This window comes from Pseudorasbora parva, chromosome 18 (genome assembly GCF_024679245.1).
Source record: "Pseudorasbora parva isolate DD20220531a chromosome 18, ASM2467924v1, whole genome shotgun sequence".
Lineage (NCBI taxonomy): Eukaryota > Metazoa > Chordata > Actinopteri > Cypriniformes > Gobionidae > Pseudorasbora > Pseudorasbora parva.
The window spans coordinates 40,501,461-40,529,229 of NC_090189.1; the positions used below are offsets into that span (position 1 = coordinate 40,501,461).

Genomic DNA, 27,769 nt, shown 5'->3' on the forward strand with positions numbered 1-27,769 from the left:
ACAATCGTTTTCTTCTGGATTTGCATAAAGAAGATGCGTTTAATTGAGTATTTTAATTTTAAAGGTCCCATGTCATGGGTTGTTTTATTGTTTTATAATGTGTCTTGGGGTGTGCTTATATTGTTAGTATGGTTTTTACATCAAAAAATGTCATAATTTAGAAATAAAAGGCATGTTTTCTATACTGATATTAGCCCTCTGTTTGGATTGCTCTGTTTCAAGAGGCGTGTCTGCTGTGAGTCATCAGTGAAAACACCCACTGCTGTGATTGGCTGACATCTGCATTTGAGAGCGCAAGTTTATTTTGTTTTTCTCTGAGAGCTCTGAATAAACAAGTGAACTTTGCAACGTTATTTCTCTCACAAAATGCTTTCACCACAGCTAACAACAAACACGACATCGACATGAATACAGTAAGAGCTTCTGTTGAGCATAATGAGCAGCGTCATTCAAGCGTGTGATTGACCGATCCGAACATTATAAAGAGTGTTCTTTGAATGCTCTCTGTAGTTTAATCATTTAAATAACAGATTTGTCTCATGCTGCTAACAGAAACGAGTGAAGTTGTTGGTTTTAGTCACTGGCTTGCTTCACTGATGCATCAAGATGGCCAGCTGCAGGACTAACAGTTTTAAATGATTTAGAAAGAAAGTCTGTGTGAACTTGAATGATTAGCTACACATCAGAACTCACTGATCCCAGATCAGGCATTAATAAGCACTCTTACTCACTGTTTGTGGCGGTGCTGTTGAATCCTTATGGTAAAGCCTGTGCTGCTGATGTCCACTGATAAACTGAATCCTTAATCCTTACTGATTATAATTTTCTGGAACCGAGTTAACTAGTGTTGTCACGATACCAAAATTATGACTTCGATACGATATCAGACTAAAATATCGATATATCGATACCACAGTAAAAAAATATATAAATAAATAAGATAAGATGCTTAATATGACAACAGAACTTGTTTTTATTCATTGTTATTTTTAACTAAAAATTCATGTGGCCAGCATGTTCCTTAGGGTTGGGCATCGTTTTGATTTAAACAATTATTGATCAATTACTATTAAAATTCTCTAACACATTTTTGCTATCTCAATGTATTTTTTACAATAGGGTAATTGTGTTGCAATAGCTTACACACAGCACAAGGAAGCTTGATTTCAAATGGTAAATTGAATTTAAAAAGACGAATAAACAGTAATAAAATAAGAACAAATGAACAGATTACAAACAATAGCACAAATAAATGCAATAGAATAGAAGATACAAATTAAATAGACTGCTTTATTTTTCAGGTAGGTCTAACATTTAGATAAGAAACTGAATTAAAAAAATGCATAGTAATTACATTTAAAACAACATTGGATAATGTTCTTTGTAAAAAAATTCAATAGCGTACAGATGAAACTATTGAAGTTACACGAGTTGATCAGTCAAGAGCAATTGATCGTTTGTCTTTTTGTAGTTTGAATAGCAAATGACTGCGGCCCCTTTAAGACTAACGGACGCATGGATCCTAAACACTGTTCCTGTTACTCGTTCTTCCTGAACTGTTTGCGACTGTGTTTACGTTAATACTCTTCCAGATGTGCACTGATAGTTCTTTGAGTGTATTTGACCAATAATAAGCTGGAAAAGGAAGCAAATGTTTGCACTTATCATGTCAGAGGCGGCTTTATTACGGTAGGCTATGTGTGTGCGCTTCAGATGTGGAGCACGAAATCTGCGGGGATTAGTAGAATTAATTTATGTGCAATCCCGCGCGAAATTCAGACCGATCACACACTAACACTAACACACTGTCATGAGGAAAAAGTCCAGCATAACGCGCGCTCGCCGTGCTCAGAGGTTAACCGGGCTGAGTGAGAATATGCCGGTGTGTGTGTCAACTCGCTTTCGGTCGGAGAGGAGAGCGCAGCTGATATCGATACTGTAAAAACTGAGAATCGTATCGTTTCAGATATTCCAGTATCGATACATATCGAAATATCGATATTTTTGACAACACTAGAGTTAACCATAAACGGTAGCCATTGATCTCTACGTACAGCGTCCGTGGGAAGGCCAAACAAAGGTGATTTGACTCCGGGATGAAAATAACAGCGTTTCAATGGCATGGCGACAAACACACTCTACAAAAACAACGCTTCCTATTCTCGACCTGCGAGAGCAAAAGGACAACGCCCCCGAATTTGCGTGTTCTTGTGGGCGGAGGGTTCGTCAACAAACGGTTCTAGTGACGTCACTACAGCAGGAAGTGCAGCGGTGTAGTCCAAACCGGCCGCTCGCTGTAGGCTTTGAAAGGGAACTTCTGTTAAATAAAATATCTCGCTTAGCATTGAACTTTGAGCTTTATAATTTGACAGGTATTATTTATGCTCCAACAGCAACATTACACACTAACTAAAGTTTGAAAGAAGGAATCGCAAAGAAGGGGACCTTAAATCAAGGAATCGTGACAGTCCTAAAAGCATATAGGCACATTTAAGTATTTCCATATGCAGTCCCTCCAGTTTTTCGCGATTCTGAGAAATCGCTGAATACAACGCGAAATGTCACAAATAACTTGAAATCGCAAAAAAAAAAAAGTAGCTACTTATACGTAGAGCACTGTTTGTATCTGTAGCTTTGTTGTATTTATTTGTCTTCCTATCATTTGTTTATTATTTTATTAATGTCCCTTTCTTGATTTAATAATTATTTGAGATCTTTTTTACTTATATTAGACGTTTGCTTATTGCTGTGATTTACTTTTCCCAGTCATATTTCTTAGTGGTCTAAGCGTAAGATCATGTTATTAAAGCTGTCCACCACTGAATTAGCCTTTTTAGTAAGATACCAAAATAAACAAGATTTCTGCATTTTGGTTTGTTCTATTGTCATGTATGAATATTGTGCATCTAACACAATACATTATTTGGTAAATGTGGTATCCTAATTATTTTAAAAAAAGTTTTTTGCACATTTCTGGAAATTACCACCAAAAAATCTTGTGACATCTTGGAGGGACTGCATATGACTTGTGCACCCAATTCCAAGTCTCCTAAAGCCGTATAATAGTTTTGTTTGGGAAACAGACCAAACAATAACTAATAAGACCAACTAATAAGTCTTGCCCTCCTCTGTAGCTCTGAAATGCTTTGTCTAATGTTCAAAACAATTAAATGATGGAAGCTAGCTGTGATGGTCCTCATTTTAGGTGAACGGGAAGAGTGACAGTAATGAGTCTAAAACTGTTCTAACAGTTTGTGTTAACTGTGATTTATAGTTGCACTGGCATATGGGATCTACAAACAGGACCTGCCTGCTCCTGAGGAAAAGCCCAGGATTGTGGTGTTTGTGGATGTTGGCCATGCTAGTTACCAGGTCTCTGCTTGTGCCTTTAACAAGGGGAAGTTGAAGGTAAGGTTTTTTTGTCCACATACTTTATAACTATATCATTAAAGGGTTAGTTCACCCCAGAAATGAAATGTATGTCATTAACTCCTCCCCCTAATGTCGTTCCACACCCGTAAGACCTCCATCTTCACACACAGTTTAAGATATTTTATATTTAGTCCGAGAGCGTATGCAAGTGTATGCACACTATACTGTCCATGTCCAGAAAGGGAATAATAACATCATCACAGTAGTCCATATGAGACATCAGTGGGTTAATTAGAGTCTCTTGAAGCATCCAAAATACATTTGGGTCCAAAAATAACAAAAACTACGACTTTATTCAGCATTGTCTTCTCTTCCGGGTTTGTTTTCAATCCTCAAATAAAGATTCAAACAGTTATGAATCAGCGAATTGATTCATATCGCGTGTCAAACTGCTGAAATCACGTGACATTGGCGATCCAAATCATGAATACGCTGATTCAACACCAAACACGTAATTTTCCGTGTTTTCACTGCCAGACGCTAGGGGGCGCTATTACACATCTTCTTAATGAGCACTGAATCTCCTGATAAAAACACACGCGAGGAAGATGCAGTAAAACGAGCGACCGCATGAAATCATATGCATATGAAAAATAACATGATCATAATCATTAATCATCATATAAATCTAATCTATCTAATGTTAGAGAATGAGATGAGGAGCAGGATGAGGATGAGGAGCAGGACTGAAGCATTAGAGGTGTAGATGGACTCGATCTCCTCATCTGTGTCTGATCATCTCTGATCATTAATCATCATATAAATCTAATCTATCTAATGTTAGAGAATGAGATGAGGAGCAGGATGAGCTCCAGGACTGAAGCATTAGAGGTGAAGATGGACTCGATCTCCTCATCTGTGTCTGATCATCTCTGATCATTAATCATCATATAAATCTAATCTATCTAATGTTAGAGAATGAGATGAGGAGCAGGATGAGCTCCAGGACTGAAGCATTAGAGGTGTAGATGGACTCGATCTCCTCATCTGTGTCTGATCATCTCTGATCATTAATCATCATATAAATCTAATCTATCTAATGTTAGAGAATGAGATGAGGAGCAGGATGAGCTCCAGGACTGAAGCATTAGAGGTGTAGATGGACTCGATCTCCTCATCTGTGTCTGATCATCTCTGATCATTAATCATCATATAAATCTAATCTATCTAATGTTAGAGAATGAGATGAGGAGCAGGACTGAAGCATTAGAGGAGTAGATGGACTCGATCTCCTCATCTGTGTCTGATCATCTCTGATCATTAATCATCATATAAATCTAATCTATCTAATGTTAGAGAATGAGATGAGGAGCAGGATGAGCTCCAGGACTGAAGCATTAGAGGTGTAGATGGACTCGATCTCCTCATCTGTGTTTAATTATCTCTGAATCTGATCTGGAGTCAGTCTTTCACAAACGTGTGATTTTGCAGCTTTTCATTCAAAATGTTGCTTTTTTAAGAGTTAAAAAAAGGAATAAAATAGGAATTAAAGAAGCTAGAATAAAGCGGGGGGGGGGGGGGGGGGGTTTGTTTAAAAGAAGAGGGTCAGCTCTTTCTTTTGATATATTGCATGCTCAGATATTAATAAAACAAAATATTCTATGGGCTATTACATTTTTGTGAAAATGGTCAAAAACCCTGGTGGTGGCTGGCAACTTTTTTTTTTTTTTTTTACGCTGGCTTGGAAAGAGTTTAGATGACTTCAAGTCAAAATAATTACAAAGTGTACATGCTATTTGAATGCCTCTTTTGAAATTGTTTTCAAAGTCTATAACTTAGTACAGCACTAACTGTATTGTTTGCCCCTCTCACACCTGATTAATGTAGGTTCTGGGTTCTGCGTTTGACCCTGAGCTGGGCGGTAAAGACTTCGATGAGGTGCTGGTCAAGTATTTCTGTGAGGAGTTTGCTCAGAAATACAAGCTGGACGTGCGATCGAAGCCCCGTGCTCTGGTGCGACTCTACCAGGAGTGCGAGAAGCTGAAAAAACTCATGAGCGCCAACGCCTCGGACTTGCCGCTCAATATTGAATGCTTCATGAATGACATCGATGTCAGCGGCACACTCAACAGGTTCGTATCCAGAGGCAATGCCAGGAGCTAAATCGGGTGCTCGATGTCAGCGCCGTAAATTAGGCACTGAGCAGTGAAGGGGAAATGTGAGGTTAATTTGTTAAAATACCATGTCTAATAATATCTTGATGACTCTTCTGTTCCAGGGTCAAGTTTGAGGAGCTCTGTGCAGGGCTGTTGGCCAAGGTGGAGGGTCCTCTGCGCAGCATCATGGAGCAGACCAGTGAGCACAAACGCTTTTCCTTCTTGCACCATTAATGTGTGTTTAAAGGCCCACTGAATTGCCTTGAAACGCCGCATTATTCAATGTGTTGACGTGATTTCCCCTGAAAACAGGGTCCCTGCGGAGTCTTAAAAAGTATTAAATTTCAAAATCGAAATATAAGGCCTTAAAAAGTCTTAAATTCGCAGAAGCATTGCGTTCTAGGTCTTAAATAATGTTAAACAGGTCTTAATTCTCCTACGTCCATGTAACGCTACCTCATTAAAATGCTCTCGCCTCCCCCAGCAAGCACGCACACAAGCGTGGGTGTGTGTGTGTGTGTGTGTGTGTTTGTTCCGTGGTGTTTGTAGTTCTTTCTTTCGCTAGACCAACTATTGTCCGCTCTTACAACTACACATTAGACAAGCATGCATCTTGTATTGCAGCCAATCAGCTTTCGTGTTATTGGCACAAGCCTCTTTCTGATCGTATCCCACAGACGCATAAAACAGATTTTATTTTTCAGCTGAGTCTGACGGTTCTTGCAGTTCTGCAATCGTGAACGCGAAGGCGAATCTTTCTCACCATCTTGCTTTATGACCAAATAAAAGTATAATATACCCGATTGCACTAAAAGAGTTAATAACAGTGATGTATACTCCGAACTCTGATGTCAGGCTGCGTGTGTTTGCTGTCTGTCAGCGCTCGCGCGAGTGTATTGAATGTGTTATTTCTATGCTCATTAGCCCAACGTTACTCTTGAACGATCAAATACACACATTATGCATATGTCTATATCCTGACTTGAGTTAAAAAGTTTCAGTAAGTGTCAGTAAGTACTGGATCTGTGCATTAGTAAGTTCTCAAAGTGAAAGCAAACTAATATAGCCTAACAACACAAACGGGGAAAACAGCGCTTACACTTAAAGGAGCACTCCAACTGTTTTAGAAATAGGGCTTATTCTACTTTGCTACATTTAGATATGTGGGGAAATGCATTTTAATATTTTTTTTAAATGTATTTGAACCCTCTTGGCACCACGGTCGAGTTTAATCGACAAGATGCGTCACTGAATAAAACGGCCGATTTTGTCAAATAGGGTGTCAAATTTCATTCAACTTCCCCTCCACTAGATGGTAGACATGTCATACATCATCCCTGACTCTTACAAATATCATTAATCTATACAAAATATACGAGCAAGAGCGCAATGAATCAGTGCAAACAAACGCGGAGCTGACGTGCGAGTGAGCTGTTTTATCAGAGCATTGTCAACGTCAGCGAGTATTTGCATTAGTTTATTATTACTATTATTATTTTCTAATGGCATCAATAAAGCTCACCTGCAATGAAGTGTTGGGTCTTCTATTCGCGGACCCTGATTCTGAAGGGAAATATGAAATGACAGTGATTCTGAAAGTGAAACTAAACCTAACTTTACACTAAGCACAAACGGTGGATCATTTGCCCAATGTAGATGGTCCTTTGCCCAATGTCAAAGGTGGGAATAATGTTTCCCGGGGTCCGAGTGTTCATCGCGAAGTTAGCAGGTGTGTTAGTGTTGGGAATGAGGCGGCCGCGGGAGATTTTTCCGCGCGCCTTTCCGCGGTCGAAGTATTCAAAAGCAAGTTCGAGGGCAACGTGGAGGCAGGGTGGGCAGTCAAAATGACAATAACAGTGGCCGTGCACACTCGGCGGCCGCGCGATCAGATCTGGACGCGAGCAGACGCGCTGTGACACGAGGCAGAGGGGCTATTATGCATAATATATAATATATAACATATATGTGCCCTATATATGGAATCAGAGTGCTTACTGTATGTAGTAAATGGAAAATCGTTACAGCAAAAGGCAAACCGCTACATGCATTCGGTTTGTTTCTACCATTTATTAGCAATGATTTACACAGTTTGTTTACTATTTACCTGAATAATCAGTATTGTGCAATATAGCACACAGAAGGTGAGGGACATTTTGGGGGGAAAGAAGTGCTGCATTTTATCATTTAATCATGTGGCTTTTCATGAAAATTCTATAATCCAAGATTAACCCCACGTTATGACGTTATAATATGCAAATTAGATGGGAAAATGAAATCTCTGCATAAACTTAGAGAAATATTATTGCTCCTTAATATTTCTCTAATTTACAGAAAGTTTCTATCTTTTATCACTTTTAAGATATAGCCTTTTGAAATTAAGATGTCAAAATCGAACGTTTTAGGAAAAAACCTCTGCAGGGTTAAATGCATTTCACATAACTTTTTTTATGTGGGGAAATGCATGCAAATATGTTGATCATATTTCCCACCCCAAGCGATCGTGTTATTAAAGATAGATAGCACACCACTGGACCAGCCTTTTTTTGTAATACCAAACAAGATTCATGCATTTTGTTAATTGTATTGCCATGTGTGACTATTGTGCATCTAACATAATAATATGGTTAATGTTGCATCCTAATTATATAAAAAAATAGTGACCACCACAAAAAAAATAATATATATATGCATGCTAATCCTGGTGGGATTGAGCTATGAATAATAAGTTTACTAATACTTTGGTCAATTTAAGTAAATTAAATAATATAAGTTTAAGTAGCCTAATTGAGTGATTCTGCATTTCCTATGCATGTTTTTTTTATTGTGCGATATAGGTCTTACATTTTATTCATAATGGTCTTAAAAAGTCTTAAATTTGACTTGGTGAAACCTGCAGATACCCTGTGAAAAGGCTCCAGCTGTTAGCAGCTCCTCCACTTTTTTGAAACAGCCAATTGACCCTTCGCTAAGCCACGCCCTTAAAGCGCAACAGGCCAATCGTGGCTTAGCGACAGTAACTAGGCGCGGAAGGTCTGTCAAGCTTTCGAGCGAGGGAAACATACCGATGCGAACTTGTGCATATGGATTGTGCAAATATATGATCCTAAAAGTTTGGACGGAGGGTGGAATTTTTTCTTCCTTCCCAAACCTGAAACCCATGGTGAGAAATGCCAGGTGTGAATCAAACAGTGTGTGAGGAGGCCCCATTCACAACTAAATGTCCACAGGATTAACAAAAACGTTAGCCTACGTTTGCTCCAACGAACTAAAAAAAACGAGATTTTTGACTGATCCAAATTTATACATATGATCAGGGCTGTGCGATATTGAAGAAGAATGCGATATGCAATTTCTTGTCAAATAATGCAATATTCAATATGCGATACGATAATGCAATTAGTTTGTAAAATCTATTTAAATTATTTTAAAAAAATATTTAAAAACTGAGAATTACAACATTTGTGTTTCACATTCTTTCTGGGAAAAGAGCATCGCTACAACTTCTGAAAGTGACCAGCAGTGTCGTTCACTTTTCTGTGTGTGTGTGTGTGTGTGTGTGTGTGTGTGTGTGTGTGTGTGTGTGTGTGTGTGTGTGTGTGTGTGTGTGTCACATGCACTGCAGTCTGTGATGATGTCATTTAGTGCTGCAACGACGCGTCACGGAAATACGTCGACGTTCGTGAAATGCGTTGGCGCGTCGTGTCACACATTCATCTCGCATAATGTTTGCTTCTGCTCCTGGGAATGGAGGAAGTTCTCCATTCTATCACAAAAACCTAGACCACGAATATCAAAAGTATGGGAATACTTCAAATAGAGGCCAAACAGTGTTTCCCACACAGACTAATTTGTGGCGGATCGCCACATAATCAATAACGGCCGCCACATATTGATTCGTCATTCATTCATTTTTACGCTATTTAAAAGACGCACGCATATTCGTTTAGCTGCATTTCCTTAAGTTCTCTCTCCGCCCTTTTGCGCGTCTCTTACTCACTCACACACACACCCGTTGCATTCGACCGTAAAACAAGTTTTATTGCATTTTGGCGCATTTAGTGTGACAGCTTTTAAAACCAAAGCAGTTGAATAACAGAGTTGTTGCGACACGCCTTCATCAGGCGGCAGCGCGCGGTCACGGTGCTCATTATAGTTGTAAACAAACCAGCGCGGTGTCAATCAATACAGACCAGTGTTTCCCAACCGGGATCCCGAGCAAAAGGTGCCGGGACACACTCACACCGCGGTTCATCTCACATCTGATGACACACCTTTAATATGGGTTGTAACTTGAAAATAATGCTGTATGTATGTTTCTGTCGATGGATACACGTGCTGATTCCTCAGGTATACACTACAACAACAGCGATAATAAAAGAAAAACGTGGGCAAAACGGTCTCTCTTTGTAAACTTTATAAAACGCATGCGAGTGCTGCCGTACGTCCGAATATGAGCAGTCGTTTTCACAGTCATCACCCCCGTGTAGCCAGGAGACGCGAATGAGAAGATCTGTCTCTGTGCACTCGTCCCAAAGCACGCAAATATTGAGTTATCTTTCAAATCCTGTGCTTAAACGGACAAACTCACACAAAAAGTATTTCAAAATGTCATAGCCTACTCTATGCCTTAAGTGAACTTTATACAGAAAATAGGACGACTATCCGTGGGTCTTAAAGGGGCAGTAGCCTTCACTGCTGTCTGTTTAATGTCAAACAAAAGATAAAGACATCACTCACTGCTCCTGACTGAATAGCTTTTGTAAGTTTAATAAGGATAATTTTTTTTAATTTTAAACAGTTAAATGTGTGGTTATTTTACATTTGATTACTTTGTTCCATTTCTCTACCTAAAAACTAATGTTAGACCCTCCTGAAAAACCTGAAAAGCATTGTTTATTTTTTTCTCATCTTTGCTCAATAGTATTTATTTGTGCTGCTGCTTCTATTTAAGTTATCTGTTCTTATTTGTTTTATTTTCATTTGACAGTAATCCTTTTTCCCCTGAACATAGCAAATACCTGTAATATTTAATAACTGTATAATAATAACTGGACTGAAACGTGAACCTAAAACTGTGATACAAAGTGAACCGTGAGCAGTGTGTACTGTTACACCTCTAGCGTAAGTTATGCGAGGGGGTGCCGCAGAATTGTGAAAAATTTCAAAGGGTAAAAAAAATTGTTAGATTAGTCGACAGAAAAAAATAATCGTTAGTTGCAGCTCTAATGTCATTAAAATCTGTCATTTGTTTTAACGGAAGTCAGAGACTTTAAGTTTTGAATGCTTCTATCTCCTAAATGCAAATTTTATCATTGTTTTGAAACATATCAGCTTATTCATAACTTTTATGCTGTGTTCACACTGCACGCGAATGACGCAAATAAATCGCGCTATTCGCACGAAGTTGGACGCGTGAACAATTTGAATCCATTCGCTTCGTTCGTGCGTGAAATTCGCTTCATTCGCGTGTGACATTCACTACACAACAGACGCAAATTCGCGTCATGGGAGGGGGTTCTGCCAGGCAGCGGCAGTCGGCAGAAGGACGAGCCGAGTTAAGGCTGCTCTCACCGGGGTTGATGAGCGCTGAGCTCCGGTGATCGCCTGGGTCTCACACCTCCGAAAACACCAGATTAAATGTTCCAATAGGAGCTCTCTTAAAGCCCCACTTGGCTACTTTTGCTCTCGGGGTCCCCCTACAGTTTGGAAAAAATAATGTCCTCAACTACTGTCGTAAGCGCTGTAATCCTACAACAGGGGATGCCATCGCGCGTGCATTTGTTGACATGACAACCCTGATAGCCCTGAACTAGTGATGCGTGGCTCGTCTCATAACCCGCGGACCCCGTATGTCTATTTAATGGTCGCGGGTGCGCGGCGGGTTGTAAAAATATATACAGTGGTGCTGTGCCGGCCAAATAACTTCATAAAAGTGGCGCTGCGGATCGGTGCAGCACATGGTGCAGCACTAACAGTTCCCCTGAACACTGCAAGAGGATTTCGAGTTCTTCTGGCGGCGCGTGTGAAATGTCTTCATCCCAGGTACAGTCAGTGGCATATGTTTCAGCATGTCTTATGAATATAATTTCATGGCTTTTATTTTTTTCAAACGCCAAATAATCACGATGCTCACGTTTACAAGCCAGCGTCATTATAGTAGTCTATTGGTTACCGTTTTACAGAATCTATATGATACTTCAGTTCAATGTTTGAGTGGTAGCTCACCGTAACAAGCATGACAGCATCGGTCGGGCACGCCTCCTTCAGCTCACGCCGACGAGCAAACCCTGGTCACATTTTGATCCTAGTCCTGCCTTTAATCCCATCACTTTTTCGTTTCCTCTTATTGCTTTCCTCCAACAAAACATTTTCTTTCTTATTTGTCTCTGCTGCTTCGGACATGACTATATTATCCAACGAACAAACTTGGGCTCGCACGTCTGAATGTAAGGAAGTGTGTGTGTTGGTGGAGGTGACGTATATGCCGTAAAGCAGTCGAATTTTGTAGTTCTTTTTGTTCTCGGGTTACTACCCGAAACCCGAAGTTTAAAAGTACGATTAAAAACGATACAGACCCCATCAGGCTATGGCAGACGTGTCATTCAATCTATTGTAAGTCGATTTATCATCACAAGAGTCTTAAAAAATATATTATGAAGGTTGAAAAGTTACCTAGTGCTGCTTTAATAAATAAATCACATATTTGAGCTTTAAACAACTACATTCTCACCTGAAAAACTATTAAAACTACATTTTGTGACACAATACAGTAGTATTATTAAATTACTCTGGCCTCGGGGTTTCCCCTATGGGTTTCCCATCCGTCACTTCACCACGTGACAGCAGTAAGCAGGCTCCTCATTGGTTAACGCGGCGCAAATATCTGCCAAAGTTCAGATTTTTCAACTTGAGCCTCATTCGCGCGAATCGCGCCGCAGAATGCCTATTCACGTCTCTGCATTGACTTAACATGTAAATCACTCGCGCGAATCGCGTCATTCGCGTGCGGTGTGAACGCAGCATTAGGCTAACACAGCTAAAAAACTTCAATTTTGATTTCAGTGGGCCCTTTAATGTTAGTGTTAATGTTTTTTCCCCCTCCTCCAACCAGGACTGAAAAAAGAGGACATCTATGCAGTGGAGATCGTAGGCGGTGCCTCCAGGATTCCAGCCATCAAAGAAAAAATCAGCAAATTTTTCGGAAAGGAGCTGAGCATGACGTTGAATGCGGATGAAGCTGTGGCCAGAGGATGTGCGCTACAAGTTAGTGCTTCAGTTATTTAATTGCCTCATTTTGTCTGAATGGGATGGGTGTGTCTCAGTATTGGGGCCGCACGATATATCGAAATATTGCACCTGTACATATTGTGATGCATATCGCAGCGGCTTGCAATAGCTGCGTGATTTTAATACTCCAAAAGATTACAAAATGTCCAAGTTCTAGGTCAACGCAAACAGCAGAGTGTAGACTGGCCACTTGACTCTTACATACATGTGACCGGGCTCTAGAGTGCAACTAAAGTTTATAAGGGTGCGACTAAAATGGTTCCTAGGTCACACTGGTGCACCTAACGGCCTGGCATCCGCTGCCTCTCCATGAACAAAGCTTTTGTTCTCCTTTGAGGGAACTCGCACTCATGGTTGGATCATATCGTGGTCTAAACCAATCAGAGACAGCAGGGCTCAATGCTAAGGATTTTTTTCTACTGGCCCGGTCGGGGCAGTGGTTCACATTTTATTTGCCCTGCCGAAATTTAAACTGGCCCCATCACAAGAAAGTAATAGGCCTAGTTATTGCTTTTGTTGTTTTTGATCCATGTAACCTTAATAAATAAGGTTGACTCCAGAAATCCTAACTCATAAGAAAAAATAAATATATATATATACAGTGATTCCAGCTAACTTGAATGTTTGTCTTTCCTCAGTGTGCGATCCTGTCTCCCGCCTTTAAAGTGCGTGAGTTTTCCATCACAGACGTGGTGCCGTACTCCATCTCTCTAAAATGGACCTCAGCAGCAGATGAAGGCGTCAGGTGAGCTCTTGTCTCTCTCTGTGTGACTTGATTAACTCAACATTAATTAGTTCACCATTTTAATCGTGCTGTCTTGTACTGCAGTGATTGTGAAGTTTTCCCAAAGAACCATGCCGCACCATTCTCTAAAGTGTTAAGTTTCTACCGGAAGGATCCCTTCACTTTGGAGGCCTATTACAACAATCCAAAGGAGCTGCCGTATCCAGATCCTACCATAGGTGTGTTGGGAATGCTCTTTGCTTTGCTTAACCTGTTAACTCTAACCCCCTTTTTGAAAAATACATGAAATTATTGCGCTAGTGAAATCAAAGTGAAAAAATTAAAGTATAAAAAAGTAATGGAAGTTTTAAATTTACGGTAAATCAAATAAACTGTACTAGATATTGAATTAAAAAATATATAATGAGGACAAGCAGAAACTATGATAATAGTTATTAGGCCAGAGGAGAACTGAGTCTGGTTTCTCCAGAGGTTTATTTTTCTCCATCATGTCCTGATGGAGTTTGGGTTCCTCACTGTCGCCTTTGGCTTGGCTTGCTACAGTTGGGGACACTAATATTATGATCTAAGTTATTCAACTAAATATACAAATAAAAATAATTTATTAGGTCTTAAATCTACACTAGGTAACTTTTCAACCTTCATAATGACATGAATGGCACGTCTGCCATTGCCTGATGGGGGTCTGTATCGTTTTTAATCGTACTTTTAAACTTCGGGTTTCGGGTAGTAACCCGAGAACAAAAAGAACTACAAAATTCGACTGCTTTACGGCATATACGTCACTTAATAAACACACACACTTCCTTACATTCGGACGAGCCCAGCTAGTGTTTGTTTGTCGGATGTTATAGTCATGTCCGAAGCAGCACAGAAAAATAAGAAAACAGGTTTTGTTGGAGGAAAGCAATAAGAGGAAACAAAAAAGTGGTCTGATTAAAGGCAGGACGAGGATCAACACTGGGCCAGCGTTTGCTCGTTGGCGTGAGCTGAAGGAGGCGTGCCCGACCAATGCTGACTCGGCTGTCATGCTTGCTATGGTTATTATTACCTACCACTCAAACATTGAACCCCGAGAGCAAAAGTTACCCAGTGCTGCTTTAATTAATTGTATAAACTATGATTCTAATCTTCCAACATTGTCGCTATATGAAAAATTAAAATAAGCTGATGACATCACTGTTTTCTCCAGAACGACTGTACAGCCAAATCAGATTTTGTTGCAATTTTGTCCTGTTTAACACTGAAGCTGCTTTGAAACAATCGGCATTGTATAAGCGCTGTATAAATAAAGATGGTTGATTGATTGAATTTTACACCCCTATTGACTAACTTGTGCCTGTCTGCAGGCCAGTTTAGCGTCCAGAAGGTGGTTCCTCAGCCGTCGGGCGAGAGCTCGAAGGTGAAGGTGAAGGTGCGTGTGAATGTGCACGGGGTCTTCAGCGTCTCCAGCGCCTCCCTGGTGGAGGTGGTAAAAACTGCAGAGGGAGAAGAGCCCATGGAGACGGACACTCCAGCCAAAGAGGACGAGGTAAAGCATCACCATCTCTACCTCTCACATCAACCTGATGTCAAACGAGCAATCGCTCTAAAAACGAAGTTCAACTTGAGTTTAAGAACATTCATTGTATTTGCTCCTTAAAGAACAAGATGCACGTGGATCAAGAAGCACAGAAGTCTCAAGGTGATGAACAGAAAGAACACGCAGACAAGAAATCAGACACTGAAGACATGGAGGTGTGTGAATACACTTACACACCAGCACCAAATATACAACATTACTACAAATGCAAAGGATTTAAAAGCATGCGTTTCAAAATGACAGCATTGTCAGCGTCCAGTTAGGATGGATTGCCGATATCATTACTAATATTGGAAAATATGGCAGATAGTTTTTAAAATCAATTATATGAACATGATATGTATAATAGTGCAAATTAACTTTAATCACAGATATAGAAGCGTTTTCCATAAGTGGCAATCTCCCCCAGTTTCTGTTAAAGCCAATATGGAAGTGACTTAAACTGCAATTCCTCAACTGGCCACTAGGGACAGGCTCCAGAAGGAGCAGAATCTCATTGAGCCTCATGTTAAAATGCCCATCTTTACAGCAGAAAAAACACGTTTACAGCCTGGTACAAATTGTGATTTTGGTCTATACGGCTAATTTTGCCCTTAATGACAACTGTGAGGGGGGTGAATCTTTTTATAACTCATTTGTTTACATTACATAAAGCCTTAAAGTTCTGCATAATTAAGGGCGTGGCCACTTTGATTGGCAGGTGGATAGCCATTTATCCGCTGTTTGTTAGTCATTGCGTCACCTAAGCTCCGATCACGTCCCGCCTCTTTGCCCATTTTCTGTTATCCGGGCGATGACGCCAAGATGGCGATGGTTAGCTCGTCTCTACTTTACGCTTCAAAACTGCTCCAGAATCCTATGGGTGACGTCATGGACACTTCTATTTTATTTACAGTCGGTGGTTTTCACACTGCTCTGCAACACTTAGTTCACACTTGTCATGTTTGGTTGGATTAAAACAAACCCTGGTTCGATTGCTCGGTTAGTGCGGTTCATTTGAACATATGTGAACGCTGCCATCCGAACCCTGGTGCGCACCAAACAAGCGGACCGAGAGCACTATAAAGACGGGTCTCGGTCCGCTTCCAAACGAACTCTGGTGCGGATCGATTGATATATGAACGCAACACGGACCAAAGACATGTAGACGGACCAAAAACAGGACGTGATGTCACAAGATGCGATGCATAGTCAGCTGATTTGACGACGCTGAAAGATCGGTGTATCCAAAATGAGTAACGTTAACGTTAGAGGGCAAACGTGGAGCAACGAGGAGGTGCCTAATCAATATTTGGGCCGACGAGCATGTTTCGAAAATGCTAGAAAAAATGCACAAAAAGCAAACCTGGCTCTTCTCATCAAAGGACCTGTTGCCCATTAGTCGGTAAAGACGACAAAACGGCCGTCTCTTTTCTGCACAACGGAGGAAATCCTGGAGCGGTTTTGAATGTTTTGAACATTTTATGAGCTCTTCATGAGTTCTCATTGGGTAAAATAATGCCCATGCATAAAATGATGGCGTTTAATCAGCACAGCATTGTTTTGAATGTTCGGTAAGCAGCTCCTCCGTCATATAAGCCGACCAATCAGGTTGTGGCCGTCTCCCTGAGCCTTTGGTTCGGTAACTTTAGGTTCGCTGTTAAAAATGCCAGTGTGAACGCTAAGCGGACCAGGACTAAGGGTGCGTTCACACTTGTCATGTTTGGTTCGATTAAAACGAACCCTGGTTCGATTGCTCGGTTAGTGCGGTTCATTTGAACATCTGTGAACGCTGCCATCCGAACCCTGGTGCGCACCAAACAAGCAGACCGAGAGCGCTAAAGAGATGGGTCTCGGTCCGCTTCCAAACGAACTCTGGTGCGGTTCGATTGATATATGAACGCAACACGGACCAAAGACATGTAAACGGACCAAAAACCGGACGTAATGTCACAAGATGCGACGCATAATGCAGCTGATTTGACGACGCGGAAAGATCGGTGTATCCAAAATGAGTAACTTTAACATTAGAGGGCAAACGTGGAGCAACGAGGAGGTGCCTCATCAATATTTGGTCAGACGAGCATGTTTCGAAAATGCTAGAAAAACACACAAAAAGCAAACCTGGCTCTTCTCATCAAAGTTCCTGTGTTGCCCATTATTAGCAGGTACAGACGACAGCGGCCGTCTCTGTTCTGCACAACGGAGCAAATCCTGCTGCTGTTTTGAATGTTTTGAACATTTTATGAGCTCTTCATGAGTTCTCAGCGGGTAAAAATAATGCCACATGTACACGCATAAAATGATTGCGTTTAATCCAGCACACAGCGTTGTTTTGAACATTTCATGAGCTCTTCATGAGTTCTCTGGTAAGAAATAATGCCAAATGTGTTACACGCATAAAATGATCGCGTTTAATCCAGCACACAGCGTTGTTTTGAATGTTTTGAACATTTCATGAGCTCTTCATGAGTTCTTTGGTAAAAAATAATACCATGTACACGCATAAAATGCCCGCGCGTGTAATCCGCACACAGCATTGTTCTGAATGTTCGGTAAGCGAGCTCCTACGTCATATAAGCCGACCAATCAGGTTGTGAGCGTCTCCCTGTGCCTTTGGTTCGGTAACTTTAGGTTCGCTGTTAAAAATGCCCGTGTGAACGCTAAGCGGACCAGGACTATTATGTTTGTTTTTGTTTTTTGGTCCGGACCAAACGAACCAAACGAACCGAACTACAAGTGTGAACGCACCCTAAGTTTTGTTTTTGTTTTTTGGTCCGGACCAAACTAACCGAACTACAAGTGTGAACGCACCCTTAGTGCCAGATTTACTAACAGCTCCAGCACAAACCGTCTTTTGGCGTTATAAACTACTGTCAGGATTCACTAAAGACACGCAGTGATAAATTAGCGCTGAAAGGCGTGGACAGGGTTATTTTTACGGCTGATCTTACTGCATAGGCATTTGTAGGAGTTTCCCTTTCAGACGCAGTGTTTATGGGAGGAGAGTATTTAAATTAATCATGTGAGGTCTAAAGCCCTTTTCACACAACGCTTCTAAAAAAAATACACTGATAATGTGTTTGATATTGGTTCATTCAAACTGCCAGGGATTATCTGGAATCTGTGTGTGCGTTCACACACACATCCGGATATGACATGCAATTTCTCCACAAAGTCTTATGTAGGGCACAATTAAATTGTTTTTATTTCTTCCCAAATTCCGTTTTTTAGATTCCTTTAAAAAAATTAAAAAAAAATGTATTCACTGCCATTATAAAGCTTGGAAGAGCCAGGATATTTTTAATATAACAGAAAAAAGAAAGTCATCTACACCTAGGATGGCTTGAGGGGGAGTAAATCAGGCTAGTTTTCATTTTTGGGGGAACTATCCCTTTAAACCAGACGCTAATTTGAGCTCTTATTAGATTGTTTTCCTGGTTTCTGTTTTTTTTTTTTTTTTTCACTGCCATTATAAAGCCTTTTTTAATATAACTCTCTAATTGTATTCGTCAGAATGTCATATACACCTAGGATGGCTTGAGGGAGAGTAAATCATGGGCTAATTTTCATTTTTGGTTGATCTATCCCTTTAAACCAGACACTAGTTTGTGCTGCTCATGGTAGATTGTGGTCATTATGGAAATGATCCGGCTGTGTCTCTGTTCTTTCATTTGCTCGTCATTATTAAATCACGAGCAGAAGTCTCCACTCCCATCGACGCTCTCACGCTAATGTGCCTTGTTTAGTAAATCTGGTACTTAATGTTTCCATTGGAAAATTCACTATGACCATAATCCCTTTTTAGACTTCACCAGAGGACAACAAACAGGAGAAGAAGAACGATCTGCCTCCACAGGCCAAGAAAGCCAAAGTCAAAACAAAGACGGTGGATCTGCCCATAGAGAACAGTCTGCACTGGCAGCTGGCCGGCGACATGCTCAATCTGTTCATGGAGAATGAGGTACAGCTCAAAGCCTTCACTTCTAGCCGTCTCTTCTAGAATTGAATTCTGACTCTGTGTTCTTGCGTACAGGGGAAGATGATAATGCAGGATAAGCTGGAGAAAGAAAGGAATGATTCAAAGAACTATGTGGAGGAGTACGTTTATGAAATGAGAGACAAACTGCATGGAGTGCTGGAGAACTTTGTCAGTGAGGCGGTGAGTGTTTGTTTAATTTTCATAAAGATACCTATGCTTATAACTTATGAGCAGGGCCATGGAGTCTGGGGACTTTTGGAACTGAAAGCATTACAAATAAAATATTAAATATTCACTTCTTAACTTTCCAAAAAGGAATCCAAAAGGAATTGTTTTTTTTGTTTTTTAAGCAAAGCTTGATCTCTTATTGTTGGCTACATCAGCTAAAAGACTAATAAAATATTGCTTTATTAATTGTATTGTAGACAAATCATTAAATAAACAATTTCATATCATTCAACAATAAAGCAAAATAAATAAATACCTACTGAAGTAAATAAATTAACTATTTTTAATAGCTACTTTTTGTAGACAAGTTATGTTTCCTTAAAGAGGTGGTTCCGGTTTTTTTTTTCTAGGCTTGGTTGTGTTTATGGGGTGTAGTATAACATGTCTTAAAGGGTTAGTTCACCCAAAAATGAAAATTATTTCATTAATTACTCACCCTCATGTCGTTGGAGACCTGTTAGACCTTCGTTGAAGCTGAGAAAGGCTTCAAAAAGGCCTACATTGGGATTTAGTACATTTCGACTGACCCACTCACAAGACCCATAAAAGGCACTAAAGACTTCGTTACAAAGTCCATCTCACTACAGTGGCTGTACAATCATTTTACAATGCGACGAAAATAGTTAGTGCGCACAAAAATCTAAATAACGATATAATCCACCAAATTATTGACGTGAACTCACCTGACCTGACGCATGCGCGAGAATGTGACGCAGCTCTGCCGTTCGAATCATAGTGAATACATGACCCGGAAGAGGAGGAGCGCCGCTATCGTGTGAGTTCACGTCCGAGACCTACACGGAAGACAATATCTTGGCAGATAAAGTCATTATTTTGATTTTTTTTGCGCACAAAAACTGTTCTCGCCACTTGGTACAGTATTGTAAATATTGTAATTTTTTACAATATTGTACAGCCACTGTAGTGAGATGGACTTTGTAACGAAGTCTTCAGTGCCTTTATGGGTCTTGTGAGTGGGTCAGTGGGAATGTACTGAATGCCAATGGAGGCCTTTCTGAAGCCTTTCTCAGCTTTCAACAAAAATATCTTCATTTGTGTTCTGAAGATGAACGAAGGTGTTACAGGTGTCCAACGACATGAGGGTGAGTAATTCATGAAATAATTTTCATTTTTGGGTGAACTAACCCTTTAATACTTCTTTTTTTTTAAACGCTGTATTTTTCTTCTATTCTCCCTTTATTCCCCACCGCTGTCTCCACTGTCCTCTGAACGGCTCGTCTGCTTCCTGCTTCTATGAAGCCCATCCCTCTGAAAAACGCAATGGTCTTAGATTGGTTAGATGGCCAAATGTAGTTTCCTGTATTTTTATTGGCTGAAGGGCCAAGCACAGGTTGCCGGAAACGCCACGCCCCTTCCCATTACGGGCAGAAGTCACATCTGCGGAGACTAGCGAGGGTTTATGATGTCACCAACCCAGGAAGAAGCTCGCTGTAGTCCGTTTTTGTAGGCAATAAACTGCAGTAACTTTAAAAGACAATATCTCCGTTTGCAGTGAACTTTCAGCGCTGAAACTTTGCTGTTTATGCTCAAGCAGCGACATTACACACTAACTAAAGTTAAAAAAGTGAAATCACATGTAACCACCCCTTTAACTCCTCCGCGGTCAATTTTATTTTTACTCACAAAAAAAAATTCACAATAATAAGCGCAGCCTACTACCCCTCACGATCACGCAGGCAATTGTGTAAGCTTCTCAAATGACGGACAATTCAATCCGCGGAGATTTCTGCGTAATTCTGCGTGCGCAGATTCCACGTGGGCCTGCTTTTAAGGGATGGTTTTAATTAATCAAGCAATGTTTTTCAATTCAGGAACGAGATGCTTTCTCCTTAAAACTGGAGGACACTGAAAACTGGTTGTATGAAGAAGGAGAGGACCAGCAGAAGCAAGTGTACATTGATAAACTGGCTGAGTTGAAGGTAAACATGGACGTGTTGATATTTGAAACTGTTAGAAAGAAAGAAAAAATGAATGAATGAATAAACACAAACCCTTTCCTCCTAGAAACTGGGAGAGCCTATTCAGAACCGATATGTTGAGAGCGAGGAGCGGCCGAAAGCGTTCGAAGAGCTCGGAAGGCAAATCCAGCAGTACATGAAAGTTGTAGAGGCTTTTAAGGCAAAGGTAATCCACATGCTCAAATTCGTAGGGGTGTGAGCATGCACTTAGCTTACGAAACACGATATTAGGTTCATGAGAATGAGATGTAATTTTGAAAGCCCCTCTGTAATCAATCATTTTATCATTTAAAGGGATAGTTCACCCAAAGGTGAGACTGATGTTTATCTGCTGACCCCCAGGGCATCTGAGATGTAGGTGTGTTTGTTTCTTCAGGAGAACACAAATATTGTATAATGCATGTCAATGGGGTGTATTTCTGTGAGAGTAAAAAACACACAGACATACGAATCCATATTAAACCCTGTGGCTCGTGGCGACACATTGATGTCTTAAGACACAAAACCATCGGCTTCTGCCAGAAACACAACAGTATTTGTTATTTTTTTACCTCATTGAAGCCCCATTCGACCGATCCATGCAGACATGAGGAATATATATGTATGTATATCTTTGACCTTCTCTTTATATAGGCTATTTATATTAATTTTAACAAAGTGCCAATTAATGATTGATTAACTTAAATGATAAATGTGTAATTGATGAAGGGTATAATAATTACAGAAATTATATCTGAATCAGCCAAAATTATTATTATTATAAATAAGCATCGCTAAAAGCCAGGCACTTTAGTCTTTAAAGCCATTTGCTATAGTGACCTTTAATTTGGAGTAGAAACAGGGGGAGTGGCTTTACTGCATCAGAGGTGTGTCCCTTTACTCACAGCTGATTGGCCCAATTTCAGTTTGAGCTCTCTAATCCAGAACATAACCTGCCCTGGAGCAGGTTAGCCGTGGAGCGTAAGTTACTATGGCGATGAACACAGCTAAAAGCCAAACCACTTTACACAACAGTATTTATGTTATTTTTTTACCTCGTATCCCGACGAGTCTCATCAAGTTTTTCCATCGGATGTGACTTCCGTCTGGTTAGGTCAAAAACCGGCACAATCATAGATATACAATATTTAGATCCTCATCCATGTAGATTCCGCACAGGCATTAATGAGAATCTATATATATATATATATTAGGGATGTCAACGATTAATCGATGATCGATTAATTGTCGATAAGACATTTGATCGATAAGACTTATCGATCATCGATTAAGCAGGGTCATTCGCGTGCGTGCGGCTCAACCACGAAACGGGAGGAAAAATGATGCGAGCCGCGAGCGTGCCCGAGTTCTGTTTGGGACCATTTTACAGCTGGAGTCACACCTTCATCATGACTGCAAGTTGGCATGTGCATTCGCAGCCTTTTGTTGTGCAAATGTAAGTTGTAATATTGTGTTTATTATGTGCAGGCCTATCTATAGCTGATTTATCTCATACGGATGCATTTGGTTAATAATTAACGTTAGAGGTGAGCGGTAGTAAAAGCGTGGCGGTGATCAGCTTCAGCGTGCAGCTCCAACAGCACTAATAATGACTATGATTGGGACTGTCATATTACACAACATTAATGAGAACAGTATTGTAATAAAATATTGTGATTGTTAAGTATTTGGGTTTATTTGCCGTGTGTTTCATTGCGTTGATCCAGAAAGAGCGCATTCACAACATGAGTCACACACCCTGACTCGCGCATGTAACTTAGTTCGAGTGCACTTGTGCATTCGCATCAGATTGTGCTGAAGTAATTTGTAATATTACATTTATTTTGTAACGTTATATATGTGATCAATCATATAGGATGCGTTTCTTTTAGCGAAATAAAACGCACTAGCAAATGGCTTCAGTCAGTGATGGCTACCGGTTTTCATTCAGTGCTTCAGCTTTAGCGCATACAGAGCAATGCATAATAACGATGATTGGGACGATCATATTATATAACAGAAATGAGAACACTATTTTAATAAGTGGTTGTAAAGTCATTGGGTTTAGGTGCCGTGTTCAGAGCGTTGTTCCTAGAGCGCGTGAACACCACGCGTCTCCCATTCTGAATATGAATATCAGCAACTCAATTCAAGTTCACTTGTGCATTCGCATCATTTTGTGAAGATATATAATTTGTAATATTTTGTTAACTTTATATAAATCTGATTAATCTCATATAGGAAGCTTTTTGTTGAGTTAAATAATGCGCTAGCAAAGCTTCAGTGTAACTTACCAGTGTTGATTCAGCGCATCAGTTTCAGCTCGCGCAGTTCAAACAGCAACGCGCGACTAATAATAACTATGATTGGGACTGTCACATTACATAACATTAATGAAAACAATATTTAATAGATCGTTTTGAATTAATTGGGTTTAGGTGACGTTTGAGCACGTTGTTCTTGGAAGAGCGTCCACAGATTCTGAATAACAGATCTGAGGCGGCGTTGGTGTTGTATTACATGTTATATTTGGTTATTAAATAAGTCATTTAATTAAATTATAAATAACATCGACTAATTTTACAGTCCCATAGCCCTTTGTTTAGATAAAAAAATCCTTCTCATTCATTTGGTGAAGAACATGGCGTTTTGAGCAGCATTGCACTTAGGCCTACTGTAATGCTGTCGGCTGTAAGCCACTGCTGTAGACGCATATTGCAGTATTATGGTTAACGATTAATCGATTAATTGATCGTTAATTTAAACGACGATCGATCATGGGAATTTGTGAAAATTGACATCCGTAATATATATATATATGATCACGCCAGTTTTTGACCTCCCCAGATGGAAGTCACAGCCGATGGGAAAACTTGATGAGACTCGTCGGGATATGAGGTAAAGAATAACATAAATACTGTTGTGTTTCTCACAGAAACCGATCGGTTCGTGTTTTAAGACATCAATGTGTCGTCAGGAGCAGCAGGGTTTTTGTGCACGTTGTCTAAGCATGTTTTTTTTGTTTGTTTGTTTTGCTCTCAGAGAATTGTTACCCATTGCATGCATTATGACTAGCACACTGCAACGGTTGAGTTAAAAATCTTCATTTGTGTTCTACTGAAGGAACAAACACACCTACATGTTGGATGCACTGGGTCAGCAGATAAACATCACATTTTCATTTTTGGACTATCCCTTTAATGGTACCTAAAACCCAGCATTGGCTCAAACTAAGCTTAAACATATCTGGCTAGCCTGCTAAACCGGCTTCATGGTACAGGCCCCTGATCATGTGTCTCTAAACTCAGGATGAGCTGTATGATCATCTGGATGAGCTGGAGATGATGAAGGTGGAGAAGCAGGTGAATGAAGCCATGACCTGGATGAACAACAAAATGAACCTGCAGAGCAAACAGAGTCTCAGCCAGGACCCAGCGGTGAAAGCCCAAGAGATTCAGGCCAAAACAAAGGTGCGAACTTCACTAATGCTTGATATTTGGTAGGGATGCACCGAAATCAAAATGCTTGGCCGAAACCAAAAAAGAGGAAACCAAGGCCCAAAACCGAAACACCGGAAAACATTATGCCAATTATTAGTAATTGTAACCAATAGTAACCATTGCATTTATGGCTATGAATGTCTAACTTGACTAAAAATCATGGCATTGCAATTACATAAATTAATATTAAAGTTTCAAATAATAAATCAATTACAAATTATGCAAATATTTATTTAGCACATTGCAACAATGCACAGTGTAAAATAAAATTCAAACTAATATGTTTAACTTGACCTTAGTCATGTGTACATTAAATAATAATGCACAGGCCTAGGCCTGCAGAAAGGTACAGAAACTGAATTAAGTAATCAAATGTAAAATAACTGCATATTAAGCTGTTTAATACGACGCGCTGCCGCTCTGACGTAGATCGAATGTTTTTTCTTTTTTTAAACTGTATTTAAAGAGGCCACAAATCAAACGAGCATGTTGATGGGCAGACTGACCACAAGTAGGGAATAAATGAACCTCATGAAATCGTTTAAATGTGAAAGTAAGAATGAATTGCACACCCACTGAACAACGAGCGTTCTAGCGCCTATAAAATAGTGTTGCGCGACTTCTTAACGAATTAAACATCACTATGAATGATCTCGCCATAAATGATAGGGAAAGCCGCACAGCAATGATCAACTTCTCTATTTTGCTGGGAACTAATGTGGTCGGAACCAAAGTTTACAGGCCTGCGTCCTCTGGATTTCTCTCAAGCGGAGCATTTCTACATGCCAATTGGTGGCCGTTGGTTGGACCCGAACCGCGTCATAGCTTATTACCATAAAGTTGAGCTGATTTCAACTCTCCTCGACGCCCAAATTGTCCAATACGCGCCACGCCGCTCTCGCCAGAGCTTGCCGCCGGCTCCCATTGAAAATGAATGACTTCGTGCCACCTTGCCGCTCTCGCCGCCGGCGGTGTGAACGCACAGTTAAGGCATACTGACTATGTCTGCTTGGATACTCTTCAAGATGGACATGCTGACATATTTTTTGTGTGAGTTTGTCCGTTTAAGCGCAAGACTTGAAAGAGAACTCAATATTTGCGCGCAGTGAGACGAGTGTGTGCTTTCGGATGAGTGCACAGACAGATCTTCTCATTCGCGTCTTCTGGCTCTACACGCGGGTAATGTCGGAGAACATGACTGCTCATATTCAGACATACTGCACTCGCGTGCATTGATCACAGTTTACAAAGAGACCGTTTTGCCCGTTTTTCTTTTATCACTGTTGTAATGTACCACTGAAGAGCCTGCACATGTATCCTTTGGCAAAAACATGCATAAAGCATTATTTTTAAGTCACAACCCATATTATTGATGCCTCATCAGATATGAGATGAACCGCATACGTCCACACTGCAGATATGTTGCTTTAGTCGAGCACGTGCAGGTCGTGGTTTCTGTCTGCGTCATCAAAACATTTTGGCCGTATTGTTTCGGTGATAAAAGTCTTTCGGACGTAAACCGAAAATGTGCTTTTGGTCCATTCTTGGTGGCTGAACATTCGGTGCATCCCTAATATTTGGATTATGCATACATGTCTGAGTTTTCTAAGCATCTCTTCCATCATACAGGAGCTGTATTCTTCTTGCAATCATATTGTCAGCAAACCTAAGCCCAAAGTGGAGCCTCCAAAGGAGGAGACGGCAGCCGAACAGAACGGCCCTGTTAACGGACAGGAGGCTTCAGAGGCCCAGCCGGGCGGCCCAGAAAAGGGCCGGGCCGCACCAGAAACAACAGAGGCCAAACTTCCTGAAATGGACATTGACTAACTGAGCTCGGGCCTCTTCTGTGTCTGCACCAGCCTCTTTTACACGCCTCTGCGTTCAGATTCAAAAACATTACCAAATTCAGCAAATGTTCTCTTGCTCTTGGTGGCATGTTTCTTTCTTTGTGTTTCGCTGTTTAAAAACAGGAGATCCAATCTACTTTTCTTTTTCTTTAACCATGTTTCAGGTATAGAAAGAGAACTCTGTCTTTGACTCCTGGACAGATGGGATTATAAAGTAAGATGGGCTGGTTTAGTTGATAACACCTTTCTGTTCTATTCTACTATTAAAAGGGTTTATTGGCATTGGAGATTAGACTAACTATATACGTGAAATTCTTGTTGAAAGTTTCCAACCACCAGAAGCACTGAAACTGCGGAGGAAGAACCTGAACATTCGCTGACAGAAGATTTCTGGTGGCAGAGGCGATGAGCTGCACTGTATGTCGAAGTAGAGCTGAGTTACTGTTATGCAGTATTTGGTTGTAAAAGGTGCGTCTTTCTGTGGCTGCGGCCCGTGTGTGGACGCTTTTGGGTTTAGCCATGTTTGTTTTACTTTTACTTTTCTACTCTTGAGACCTGTGAGAAGGGTGGAGACTACTTTGGTGTCCATCTAGTCATAAATAAGGATGAGAATTATAAATAAACCATTCATTTTGGTATACAGACAAGGATTTATTGGAATGTATAACTCTTATGAGATCTTGGATGTACATACTGGTTCACTGTCAGTGTAATTATAGTGTCAGTTTACTGAGGTGAAATAAAATCATTTGGAGGTATTTCCACCATCACATCTGCTGAGCTGTCTGAAAATGAAAAAGGTAGATGCATTGAATACCTGAAAAAATTTATTTAATTTTTTTTTTTTAATCCATTTATAATTGTTCAAAAGTTTGAATATTATGAAGTCAACTTTTATATTGATATTTATAGTGTCAATGTATTTATATTGATATTTATAAGTATCAGTTTGGTCCTTCCTATACACAAAGTATGCACGTTTCCCTGAAGAACGTTGCTCTCTGATATAAGTTGGGTCATTCCTATTATTAGGTGCCTTTTGGCCTGCATAAAATGTAGAAAATCAAACTTAGTTTTTGTGTAAAAAGAAAACCCCCACCTAATCTGAGACCAAGACAAGTGTGTGTTGAGAG

At 40.3% G+C, this 27,769-nt stretch overlaps 1 protein-coding gene across 1 annotated transcript in view; it reads left to right on the forward strand.

Moving 5' to 3' along the window:
* Positions 1 to 27,406, forward strand: part of hspa4a (heat shock protein 4a) — a 37,928-nt gene extending 10,522 nt beyond the window's left edge. Inside the window, exons 6-19 of the mRNA XM_067423345.1 lie at positions 3,275 to 3,408; positions 5,260 to 5,504; positions 5,651 to 5,727; positions 12,640 to 12,791; positions 13,454 to 13,560; positions 13,645 to 13,778; positions 14,910 to 15,091; positions 15,205 to 15,297; positions 18,930 to 19,085; positions 19,158 to 19,283; positions 21,164 to 21,271; positions 21,357 to 21,476; positions 24,598 to 24,759; positions 26,419 to 27,406. Of these exons, the coding sequence (XP_067279446.1) occupies positions 3,275 to 3,408; positions 5,260 to 5,504; positions 5,651 to 5,727; positions 12,640 to 12,791; positions 13,454 to 13,560; positions 13,645 to 13,778; positions 14,910 to 15,091; positions 15,205 to 15,297; positions 18,930 to 19,085; positions 19,158 to 19,283; positions 21,164 to 21,271; positions 21,357 to 21,476; positions 24,598 to 24,759; positions 26,419 to 26,616 (1,994 nt within the window). The 3' untranslated portion in view covers positions 26,617 to 27,406. The remainder of the gene's footprint in view (positions 1 to 3,274; positions 3,409 to 5,259; positions 5,505 to 5,650; positions 5,728 to 12,639; positions 12,792 to 13,453; positions 13,561 to 13,644; positions 13,779 to 14,909; positions 15,092 to 15,204; positions 15,298 to 18,929; positions 19,086 to 19,157; positions 19,284 to 21,163; positions 21,272 to 21,356; positions 21,477 to 24,597; positions 24,760 to 26,418) is intronic.
* The last annotated feature ends 363 nt before the right edge of the window (positions 27,407 to 27,769 follow it).